This window comes from Anguilla rostrata, chromosome 5 (genome assembly GCF_018555375.3).
Source record: "Anguilla rostrata isolate EN2019 chromosome 5, ASM1855537v3, whole genome shotgun sequence".
Classification (NCBI taxonomy): Eukaryota; Metazoa; Chordata; class Actinopteri; order Anguilliformes; family Anguillidae; genus Anguilla; species Anguilla rostrata.
The window spans coordinates 58,615,361-58,626,835 of NC_057937.1; the positions used below are offsets into that span (position 1 = coordinate 58,615,361).

Sequence of the window (11,475 nt, forward strand, 5' to 3'; positions counted from 1 at the left end):
TCTACGTCGCTTCAACTTCGTCTGGCCCGAAGACAGTGGTGTGCCTGACTACACCCCTGTTTTTGGGGTCACCCAGACACCAAAACCCTACAGACTGGTTGTTAGACTAAGAGGCAGTTGAGATTTTACATTAGGTGCCTGTGGGGGTCAGGCCCCACCAGCAGATGGCGCTGTAGTGCACAATTAATTGTAACGCATATCTCTAGATGAACCCAATGGCGATTTAATGCAAACATCAACTGGTTCAATGAAGAAAACTCATATAATGGTCACAATTATAAGGGTGCTGCTTGGAGTCATTTTCCTTGGAAATCACAGCTTTGTGTGTGTGTATACTTCAGGGGCTGCATTGACAGGCTATCCCTTGTTGTGTGTGATGGGGCCCGCAGCTTTTCAGCCACACAAAGCTGCTGTATAACTATATATATATATATATATATATATATATATATATACTGGATAACTGCGAGCACATGCCCAGTTGGAAAATTAGCTTGGGATGTAAGCCATTGTAAATGAAAGTACTACTGACGTGAAGATTTTACCAAGCAACTTTGTTGTATGTCGCTCTGGATAAGAGCGTCTGCCAAATGCCTGTAATGTAATGTAATGTAACTTGCGGTGGGTCTTTTGCCTAGAAACTTGCAATGGCAGCAGGTTCAATTCCCAGGTTGGATACTGCCGTTGTACCCTTGAGCAAGGTACTTAACCTGCATTGCTTCAGTATATATCCAGCTGTATAAATGGATGTGTAAAAAAAACAGTTCTGTAAGTCACTTTGTCTGTTAAATGACTGTAATGTAATGTAATTGTGGTTATACATGCAATTTAAAAAAATGTAATGCCATTTTGCCATTGGAGGAAAAACTCGAATTAAACGTCTGGGACCGTATAGTCCCACAGTTCAGTATTTAGGCTTTGTCTTTAGTGCTGCATTGTCAGCATTCATCACTGACTCTGTGTGTGTACGAGTGTGTGTGCGAGAGAGCATGTGTGTGTGTGTGTGTACGAGTGTGTGTGCGAGAGAGCATGTGTGTGTGTGTGTACGAGTGTGTGTGCGAGTGAGCATGTGTGTGTGTGTGTGTGGGTGGGTGTGTGTGCAAGAGAGAGTGTGCGTATGTGTGTGATATAGAGAGAGCGAGAGAGAGAGAGAGTGTGTGTGTGTGTGTTGGACATTTTCAGAGGAAGATAATCTACTGTATGCATTAAAACTGTTCATGATTCGCCTGAAGGTTGAAGTGCAGCTTTTAAAATATGTTTAATGAGTATCAAGTCAAAATCAGTGACACCAGCTTCCAATATTACAAAACAGGCCCAATACCCCCCAATAATAAATGATATAGGATGATGATGAGAAAAATTATGTCATATAATAAAGATGTGATTGGGATATACTGATCTGTGAGGCCGGGTGTTTGTCACAGAAGTCGCAGGTGTCACGGATTCCGTGACTGTCCACATTTTTTGCCGTTTCCGTGATTTTCTCTGTTTTTAGAGCTTTCTGTGATTTTTGGGCAGTTTTGGATGGTAACTGTCGACATAGACACAGTTGCGCAGCTTTGAGAGGATGCATTGTTTACATTATGTATCCAGTACATAGTACATACACCTTGGTGCTAAGTAGTATACTTGTGCTTCGGAGCCCTTGTCCCAGCTACCTTCCCTTGGGCCCTGATGTCAAGAGGTCAGGGATTTGTTTATAACGTTTGAGAAACAAAGAGGTCAATTTGTTATGGCTACAGATGTCATGGGCTCGGAGACACAGTTCCTACATATCAGAGATTCAGACGTCCTGTGACACGATACCTTGTGCCAATCTCAGAGGTCAAGACTGGGGCTTTACATGTGGCAGATTCCAGACGATCCCCAGACTTGTTGCAGCCTGCGGCTGCACTCTCAGAGGACTGAAGACTTGGATCACACTGCTGTAGGACACCGATCATTAGAATTTGCCTAGAATTTTGCGGGAGCCTGAATTTCTAGGCCATGAATCCGACCCTGTACTCAGAGGTTGAATGACTTGGATTCCACTGCTTAAAACTCTAAAGTCTGAAACTGGTTACTTGCTACTCAGATGTTCCAGCCTCTCACACTGCCACCACCAAATGACCCTCCTCCAAAACAGGGGGGGGGGGGGCTGCATTGTAATTATACAACCCACAGGGGAATTAGCAATACAGCTGGCAGCATGGAAGGGACTTTGGACAGTAGGTGCGCTCTTCTTATCAACTCTGTCACCTCTGTGTATAGTGCATATTCCCCTGTGTGGGTTGAAGGTAATGAAATTTGGATGTGCAGTTTTCCATGATTTTCAACAAATATGGCACTAAGCGCTTTACAAATGATGCCTCTCTGACTTCTGCCAGTATTTTCGGACAAATACCCAGCTTTACTGATCAATAATCTGTAGTATTTTCCCCCTTAGAATTCACCAGACATGATCATTTCACATTCGTTCAATGGGGGGTGGAGGTGGGCGGTTGGGTTGGACTTCATGTACAGTTCCACTGTTGTGTGTGTGTATCCCACCCATTGATAATCCATTCACAACCTATGGAACCCAGGCTGTATACATTGCTTTTGGAATGACTTGAAACTCAGATGCCGAAGTGCCCCCATATTCACCACTGAGAAGACAGCTGGTAATCATAAACTTCTTCAAGCTTCAAAAATTTCCTCCACTGCACATAAAAACTGTCTGGGTCGACCAAAATCATACAGTATCAATTCAAGGTCAAATGTTGGATTCCAGCCTCATTCAATAAACTAAAAGAGTAAATAATTGATCAGAGTTGGAATTAGTTTATTAGACAGTGGTGCAAAGACCAACAGAGCAGAAGTGACCATGCTGGGCTCTGTGATTCTCCTATGGATCGGCTTCAGCCTCCTCTTCCTCCTCTTCAGAACTAGGAGGCCCAAAAACTTCCCCCCTGGACCTTGGCCAGTCCCGATATTTGGAAACCTGCTGCAGCTGAACCTGGTCAATCCTCTCGATGATCTCAGAAAGGTACAGTTAAAAACTAAAATCATGAATAAGTGCAAGTTTCTCAGGATAAAAGCATCAGTTTAACAGCTAAAATGTAAATGTAATGTAAAATGTATTTGTTTCATATAACAATAAGTCATAAGCCATCAGAAAAGTGAGACTGATCTCTTGGTGCAAGCTCACCCAGATTCTAACAGTACTGAGTAATCTGTCGTGTGGAAAATACTCACTGGAAGAGTTCACACACTTCAGGCACAGTACCAATAGAGCAAGAACCTTAGAGGTACAACTAGAAAGAAAAACTTGGTGGAAATGTATTGTTGAAAAAAATAATGAATGCCTATGTCGCTGTCTCAAGCCCCACATGACAGGCTAATTCATGTCATTTCCATCTTCCATTACAAATGCAAGCTGTCGGAACGCTATGGGAAGGTCTACAGTATCTATATTGGGAGCAAGCCAGCTGTGGTGCTCAATGGTCTGCAGGCAATGAAGGAAGCACTGGTCACTCAGTCTGTGGAGTTGTCTGGACGACCAGAAGACCTTTTCATAAATCACCTAAATGAGAACAAAGGTAAATGTAAAACTGTAAATTGTTCAAAATAATACCACACTCTACACAACTTCCAGTCAACCTGGCAGTTCAATTGCACAAAGTATAATGTCTTAATATTTAATAATTAAGAGAATATTGCTATATGTATTATGCACAGTGGCTTGAATCAGAGAAACAAATTATATTCAAAAAGTAGTAGAGACAATCTATAGAAAGAAACACAGCCATTAGACACGTGAATTAAATGGTGTTCTAACTAGACACAGAGAAATCTCTGGACAGCTCATGTGAATAACCTAAAAAAAATAATATACAAATGGTTAAAATGGGTTGAGAATACCACAACAATGGTCAAAAGTAGACTTGACTACAAAAATGAAAATAAAAGAGTTATACAAGTATTCTTGCCTAATTTCTCGTATCACTCAATATTTATTGACATTGTTTTAAAAATGCTGCCCCGGTGGCAAGGATGACCAACAACAAATCTGAATCTCTTAGGGGTTGTCTTGACTTACGGGCCTGTATGGAAGGAGCACCGGAGATTCGCCCTAACAACCCTTCGGAACTTTGGCCTGGGGAAACGATCCATGGAGGAGAGGATTCTGGGAGAGGTCTCCTACATAGCCTCAGATTTGGAAAATAATGCAGGTACCACTTAATAGCAAAAAACTTGTTTAAACATCTGTTTCTTTTGTGACATTCTCTGTGTAAACCTGAGTTCATCTGTTTGCCATGTTTTTAAATAGGAAACATTAACCATAAACCCACAATTTAGTAATGCAAAGGGAAGGTTACTCATCTCTGCTTTGCTGACATTTCTGGAAGGTAAAGCTATCGACTCGCAGATCCTGTTCCACAAGGCCTCATTCAACATCATCTGCACTGTCCTGTTTGGGACTCGATTCAAACATGAAGATGAGTTTCTCCAGCACAACATCCGCCACATCAAGGAAGTCACAAAGATTGTCAATGGCCCCTGGGCTATGGTAAGTACACCAAACTCTGTCCAAACAGTAGACTGAGAGCTGCAGAGAACTCTCTTTGACTGGAGACAATTTACTTGACATTTTAAATTAATGTGAAAAATGATTTTCAAACTCTTTATGGAGGAACAAGAACAAACCGAATCCTTCCATTGGTATATATATTTTTTAAATTTAATTTGTTTAATTCACTGGCACAAAGAAGAAAATATTTTGGTTATTCCCATCTGAAATGTTCCTTCTCTGCAGTCTCTCCTGTAATGGACTATACATATATATCTACAGTGAGCAATATCGTGTTTGGGACAGACATATTTTTATTGATTTGTTCTCCACAATTTAAAACTTGAAATCAAACAATTTACATATGAAGTGCAAATTCTAAGCTTTTATTTAAAGACATTTTTATGCATTTTAGTTTCATCCTGTAGAAATTACAGCACTGTTTGTAAATAGGGCATCATAATGTTTGGGGCAAATGGCTTCACAGATGTTCCTGATTAGTCAGGTGTGTTCAATTGTTTCCTTAGTGCAGGTATAAGACAGCCTTCAGTATCAAGTTTTGATTCTAGCCTTTTGATTACCCTTGGAGTCTGTTACTGACTATTTCATCATTATGAGGTTGAGAAATAAGAAAACACTGTCAGAAATATAGGTCAAATCTTAGACTTACCAAAATCAACAGTTTGGAATGTCACAAAGAAGAAAGAGCGAACTGGTGAGATCAGTAATCATGTAATGGTAATCATGTAATCAGTAATGGTAGGTTGAGGAACACTTCTACCAACAAATTCTCACCATAATGAAGAAAAACCCCCAAATATATATATATATATATATATATATATATGTATATATACATCCTTTATTTAACCCGGTAAAAGTCTCATTGAGATTAAAATCTCTTTTAGCAGTCCAAATAGCAGTCCGTCAGATCAAAAACACTCTTCAGGAGGCAGGCCTAGATGTGGCAGTGCCTACCGTCTGAAGAAAACTTCACAAACAGCAAACCACTAGTTAGCCACAAAAACATAATTGCCAGGTTACAGTTTGCTCGCATGCACCTCAAAGAGCCCACTGAGTTCTGGAAAAACATTTTGTTGGTACCAAGACTCACTTGTATCAGAGTGATGGCAAGAGCAAAATGTGAAAGTCAAAAGGAATTACCTAACACCCAAAGCATAACACTGTCCGCCTCCCCTCGTCTGAGAAACATGTTGGTGGTTGGTGTTATGGTTTGGGGATGTATGGCTGCCACAGATACTGACTCACTTGTCTTCACTGATGATGTAACTGCTGATAGCAGCAACAGAATGAATTCTGAAGGGTACAGAAGCATCTTATCTGCTCAAGTTAAAGCAAATGACTCCAAACTCATTGGACTATGCAAGACCTGGGTCAAATACGTATTTGTTTTGGATTCAAATACTTTTCTACACTTTACTGATCTTGTCTGGTGTATTGGAACCAATGAAATACTCTCAAAAAGTGTAATCCCACCTTATGGTCATAATGGCAGGCTCAATTACACCAGGCAAGATCAAGTGAGCACAGAAAAGTATTTGAATTCAAAACAAATACGTATTTGACCTAGGTCTGGACCATGCTTCATCCTACAGCAAGACAATAATGCCAAACATACTGCTAAAGCAACAATGGAGATTACATAACCAAAAACTTGAAATTCTTGACTGGATAAGTCATTCACTTGATCTGAATCGAACTGAACAAGTGTTTCATGTATAAACATATATTAAATGTATATAAAGTTAGACCTAAACGCAAATCCTGTAACTTTCCACATTGCAGATTTATGAAATGTTGCCCCTGCTGAGGCACCTCCCCCTGCCCTTCCAAAAGGCCTTTCACAATTTTAACATGGTCAGAAAGTCACTGGCAGACCAGGTATCCCAACACAAGGAGTCTTGGGTAACAGGAGAGCCACGGGATCTAACAGACTGCTACCTTGATGAAATGGACAAGGTACCACAGTACATGTTTATCCACCATGCTCTTTGCCGTCCACATGAACATACCCCACAGTCCACCATGCTCTTTGCCGTCCACATGCATATACCCCACAGTCCACCATGCTCTTTGCCGTCCACATGCATATACCCCACAGTCCACCATGCTCTTTGCCGTCCACATGCATATACCCCACAGTCCACCATGCTCTTTGCTGTTCACATGCATATACCCCACAGTCTAAACTCAAATGCTTGTTGGTCCATGTCGTAACCAAGGAGTCTTCAACATTGGAGCAGGCATCAGTAAATCCAGGATGTGGCATTCAGTTTTGTCACATTGTAGCCTGTTCAAAATAATAAAACTCAGTGATGATGGGTTGAGATTTACCAATGGATCCCTCTCATTACTGTCTTCATCACTGTCCCTTTCAGAGAGGAGATGATGGCTCTTCCTTCAATGAAAAACAGCTGATCGGTTATCTGAATGACCTCCTCGCTGCTGGAACAGACACCACTGCTAACACACTCCTCACAGCCTTTCTGTACCTCATGACTCACCCAGATGTTCAGGGTGAGTTCTCAGTTGTGTTTCTATGGTTACCTGTGCATGAGACTGAAATGCGCACACCTGCAGCAGCCTTTAAGGTGGAGAATGATGTCTCCCAGTTCAGTGACATGTGCAATCTCTGCCTGTGTTATCCAGAGAGGTGTCAGAAGGAGATCGATGAGGTGCTTGGGGAGAAGGAGCAGGCCTCTTATGAGGACAGACACAAGATGCCCTACACCCAGGCCATGATCCATGAGACTCAGCGAGTCGCAGACACGGTGCCGCTCAGCGTCTTCCACACCACCACCAAAGACATACGGCTGATGGGCTACGATTTACCCAAGGTGAGGCCACCAAGCATCAGTGTTGGGGAGTAGTTTACCTTCATGTAAAATGCTGTTAAACTAATAGTTTAATTACATTTTGCAGCGGTTTGCTGGTAGTTCAACTATATTCAATTTTGTGTAGTGGTTATAGTAGTTAATTGCCTTTTTTTGTCATTTTGAGGTATACAGTAAATGCCAGCTACTTTTGACCATAAATACAGGTATATATTTTTTTTCCAAACTCCTTTGACCAAATATTGCCTACTCTCACTGCTTTCCCTCCAATCCTGATTGGACTCCGCTTCATTATAGTTGCCAATGGTCAACTGGCAATTGGCACTTATTGCTGGTTCTTCTTTTTTAAAAAAATTTTTTTTTAGTAATTGTAGCTACTTTTCACATTGGGCTAGCTTGGCTGTAGTTCAACTACTGTGTAGTTTCAGAGTACTTTCCTCAACACTGCAAAGCATCAATTACTAGACAGGATGGTACTAGCAACACAGTCCCTGAGTCCAGCTGTACTACTGTCCGCAAACTACTACAGGTCCTCAAACCATTTAATTTTTATATCCCTCTTTTGCATAACTTCCTGTGTGTCTCTTTCGCCCTCATCCCTCCATCTTGTTGTCCCTGCTGGTTCTGGTTTCAGGGAACCCTCATCATCCCCAACCTGTCCTCTGTGCTGAGTGAGGAAAGCCAGTGGAAGTTTCCCCACGACTTCAACCCCTCCAACTTCCTAAATGATCAGGGAGAGTTTGTGAAGCCAGATGCCTTCATGCCCTTCTCTGCTGGTAAGACTCAGCCACTTTCTGTGCACTGATTTTGCTTTGATTTTTTAAAAGTGGAATAACTAGGGGAATAGTTGCTTGTACTGTAAATGTAAAATGACATATGAATGATGCACACAAAATCTCCAGGCCCTTCTTACATTACTGTATTGTCGGGGAAGTGAGGATAAAGTAAAATATGCTAATGTTTTGATTCCAGCATTTTTAACAGCTAACTCGTCCGTTGACCGTTCGGCTCTTGGAATACCGATTTGTGGTGCACCCGCAGTGTGGAGAATGGCGAGAATAGGCATCACATGAATCGAAGGAGTCATATGTCTGCCATCTCCTCCTTGAGGTCAGCAGGAAGGGTTGCTGGTAGGAAATCTACAAGTTTGGTTGAGTTGGGGGCTGGGGAAAATGGGATAAAATCAGGGATGCTAACAGCAGGTCAACCCCTGCTGTTCACTACAACAGGACTATTCAAACTGACTGGCGTTAAAGCTGACCCAAAAGTTGACCTCCGAAAGTAAAGAAAGGCCCACATTTTATATAGTTGTAATAGGGGTGGGGGGTGATCACCCCCACTCCTTCTGGCCCATGCAGACTTGAATGAATGATCAGGGGATGATGGTTGTGCTAACTGGGTGAGGTGTGGAAGGGTGGAGGTATGGTAGAGGGGTCAGACAAGGACAGCCTTATCTGAAAGTAGACAAACACACGATAGGCTGTAGGTGTGGGGTGGGGTGGGGGGGGGGTATGGGGCTACTGGGACTCTTTGTGAATGAATCACTTGTTTTCATTTGCTTGACTTGCCATTCAGACGAACTTTGACAATGTTGTGGTATCGGAAGGCCATTATTAATTATCATTGTACTCCCAGTTAATAAAATGTGCAATTTCACGCTGAGAAAATAAGGTTGTGTTATTTTATATTTGCCACAGGACTTCAGCTTTCAAAAGTAAAGTCCACAAGCATTTGGACAGTGTCACAATTTTTGTTGTTTTGGCCGTGTACTCCAGCAGATTGGACTTGAAATGAAACAACAAACATGAGGCTAAAGTGCAGACTGCTTTAATTTGAGGGCATTGACATCCATACCGGGTGATCCACGGAGGAATTACACTCTTTTTTATACACATTTTCCATATTTTAAAGGACCTGAAGTAATCGGACAAATGCCCGCACAGCTGTTTCTTGGCCAGCCGTGTGTCATTGCATCATTTCATGAACAAGAAAGCTCGCAAATCGCTACAGACCGTATTTGAAATGAAATGATGAATATGAGGTCAAAGTGCAGAATGTCTGCTTTAATTTGAGGGTGCTGACGTTCATATCAGGTGGTCCATGCATTACAGCCCTTTTTATATATAGTTCCTCCATTTTAGGGGACCAAAAAGAATCAGATAATTGGCTGCTCAGCTGTTTCTTGGGCAGTCGTGGGTCATTACATCATTAATTCACGCAAACGAAAGCCACCGAAAGGTTGTGAATTATGCTGTATCTACACATCCGGCAGTAAACAACTCAAAATTTTATTTATGACCATTATCTGTCCACCCTTGCCCCCCAGCCCACACCCCACACCTGTCCTCCTGCACTGTGACAGAATGGCCTTTGGGATGTCAAATGTTGGAACTTCATACACATTTTTGTTTTAGCGGGTTTGGTATGATACAGTGTGTGTGTGTGTTTCAGGGCCTCGGATGTGTCTGGGAGAGGGTCTTGCTCGCATGGAGCTCTTCCTGATTCTTGTGACACTGCTACGTCGCTTCAACTTCGTTTGGCCTGAAGACGGGGGGGTGCCTGACTACAGGCAGATTTATGGTGCCACTCAAACACCAAAACCCTACAGACTGGGTGTTAGACTAAGAGGCAGTTGAGATTTTACATTAGGTGCCTGTGGGGGTCAGGCCCCACCAGCAGATGGCGCTGTAGTGCACAATTAATTGTAACGCATATCTCTAAATGAAACCCAATGGCGATTTAATGCAAAAATCAACTGGTTCAATGAAGAAAACTCATATAACGGTCACAATTATAAGGGTGCTGCTTGCAGTCATTTTCCTTGGAAATCACAGCTTTGTGTGTGTGTATACGTCCGGAGCTGCATTGACAGGCTATCCCTTGTTGTGTGTGATGGGGCCCGCAGCTTTTCAGCCACACGAAGCTGCTGTGTGAACTGGATAACTGCGAGTACATGGCCAGTTGGAAAATTAGCTTGGGATGTAAGCCATTGTAAATGAAAGTACTACTGACGCGAAGATTTTGCCAAGCAACTTTGTTGTACGTCGCTCTGGATAAGAGCGTCTGCCAAATGCCTGTAATGTAATGTAATGTAATGTAACTTGCGGTGGGTCTTTTGCCTAGAAACTTGCAATGGCAGCAGGTTCAATTCCCAGGTCGGATACTGCCGTTGTACCCTTGAGCAAGGTACTTAACCTGCATTGCTTCAGTATATATCCAGCATTATAAAAGAAGGTAAAAAATAAATAAAATGCTATGTAAAACTTCTGTAAGTCCACTTGTCTGTTAAATGACTGTAATGTAATGTAATTGTGGTTATACATGCAATTCAAAAAAATGTAATGCCATTTTGCCATTGGAGGCAAAACTTGAAATTAAACGTCTGGGACCGTATAGTCCCACAGTTCAGTATTTAGGCTTTGTCCTTTGTGCTGTATTGTCAGCATTCATCATTGACTCTGTGTGTGTGTGTGTGTGTGTGTGTGTGTGAACTTTTCACCCTAATGAAGAAAAGTCATTGTATTCGCCAATTAGGTCTTGCTTGGCTTAGCTGGCCTTTTGAATCACTGAGCTCACAGGGCTCTCTTTCATCTTAAGCCGCGTTTCCACCGCAGGAACTATACCCCGGAACTAGGAACCTTTTGAGGAACTCAGTGCGTTTCCACCGCAGGAACTAGGGTCTAAATTTAGTTCTGGGGGCTTTGTTTTACCCCCCAAAACGTTCCTGCTCGGGGGGTAGTACTTTCCGAAAGTACAGGAACCTTTTGGGTGGAGCTTGCAGCGCTGAACATTTCTGATTGGTCGAGTACTCGTAGCATTTGTGTTGTATTTATTTTCCGCCATTATCCGCCATGTTTGAAAATATGCAGCGGCAAACCAATTTATTTTCATAATAACTTCAAATCAAACTTGTATGTTATGCGGCGCAGTAGCCTACTTTTGGTTATAGCCTGTCAACGTCTTGGAATTATAACGTGTGCTCTTCTGTTCTTTTCTTGCTTTAGTATTCGTTTTATAAAATGCTAAGCATTCGTGCTGGGACAGCATATTACGTAGGCTACCAAAACATTCAAACGGATTAATTCGGTT

At 42.1% G+C, this 11,475-nt stretch overlaps 2 protein-coding genes across 3 annotated transcripts in view; one reads left to right on the top strand and one right to left on the bottom strand.

Annotated features, from left to right (window-relative positions):
• LOC135256182 (membrane-bound transcription factor site-1 protease-like) overlaps nucleotides 1-2,439 on the bottom strand; it is a 7,496-nt gene extending 5,057 nt beyond the window's left edge. Inside the window, exon 1 of the mRNA XM_064338026.1 lies at nucleotides 2,433-2,439. Within this exon, the coding sequence (XP_064194096.1) occupies nucleotides 2,433-2,439 (7 nt within the window). The remainder of the gene's footprint in view (nucleotides 1-2,432) is intronic.
• A 364-nt stretch (nucleotides 2,440-2,803) lies between these two features.
• Nucleotides 2,804-10,797, top strand: LOC135255777 (cytochrome P450 2D3-like). 2 transcript variants are annotated; one of them, XM_064337389.1, is made up of 9 exons: nucleotides 2,805-3,007; nucleotides 3,398-3,560; nucleotides 4,044-4,193; nucleotides 4,371-4,531; nucleotides 6,338-6,511; nucleotides 6,931-7,069; nucleotides 7,202-7,389; nucleotides 8,021-8,162; nucleotides 9,838-10,797. In XM_064337389.1, the coding sequence occupies exons 1-9, from the start codon at nucleotides 2,846-2,848 to the stop codon at nucleotides 10,020-10,022; spliced, it is 1,464 nt and encodes a 487-aa protein (XP_064193459.1). In that variant the 5' UTR covers nucleotides 2,805-2,845; the 3' UTR covers nucleotides 10,023-10,797. The 2 variants fall into 2 exon arrangements, with proteins under 2 accessions (XP_064193458.1, XP_064193459.1); XM_064337388.1 differs by having other exon boundaries at nucleotides 2,804-3,007; nucleotides 6,931-7,389.
• Nucleotides 10,798-11,475: the final 678 nt, after the last annotated feature.

Coding starts and splice junctions, on each gene's coding strand:
- LOC135255777 (XM_064337388.1), top strand. CDS start 2,846: ATGCTGGGCTCTGTGATTCTCCTATGGATCGGCTTCAGCCTCCTCTTC. Junction 4,194..4,370: donor AGATTTGGAAAATAATGCAG/GTACCACTTAAT, acceptor CATTTCTGGAAG/GTAAAGCTATCGACTCGCAG. Junction 7,390..8,020: donor TGGGCTACGATTTACCCAAG/GTGAGGCCACCA, acceptor TTCTGGTTTCAG/GGAACCCTCATCATCCCCAA.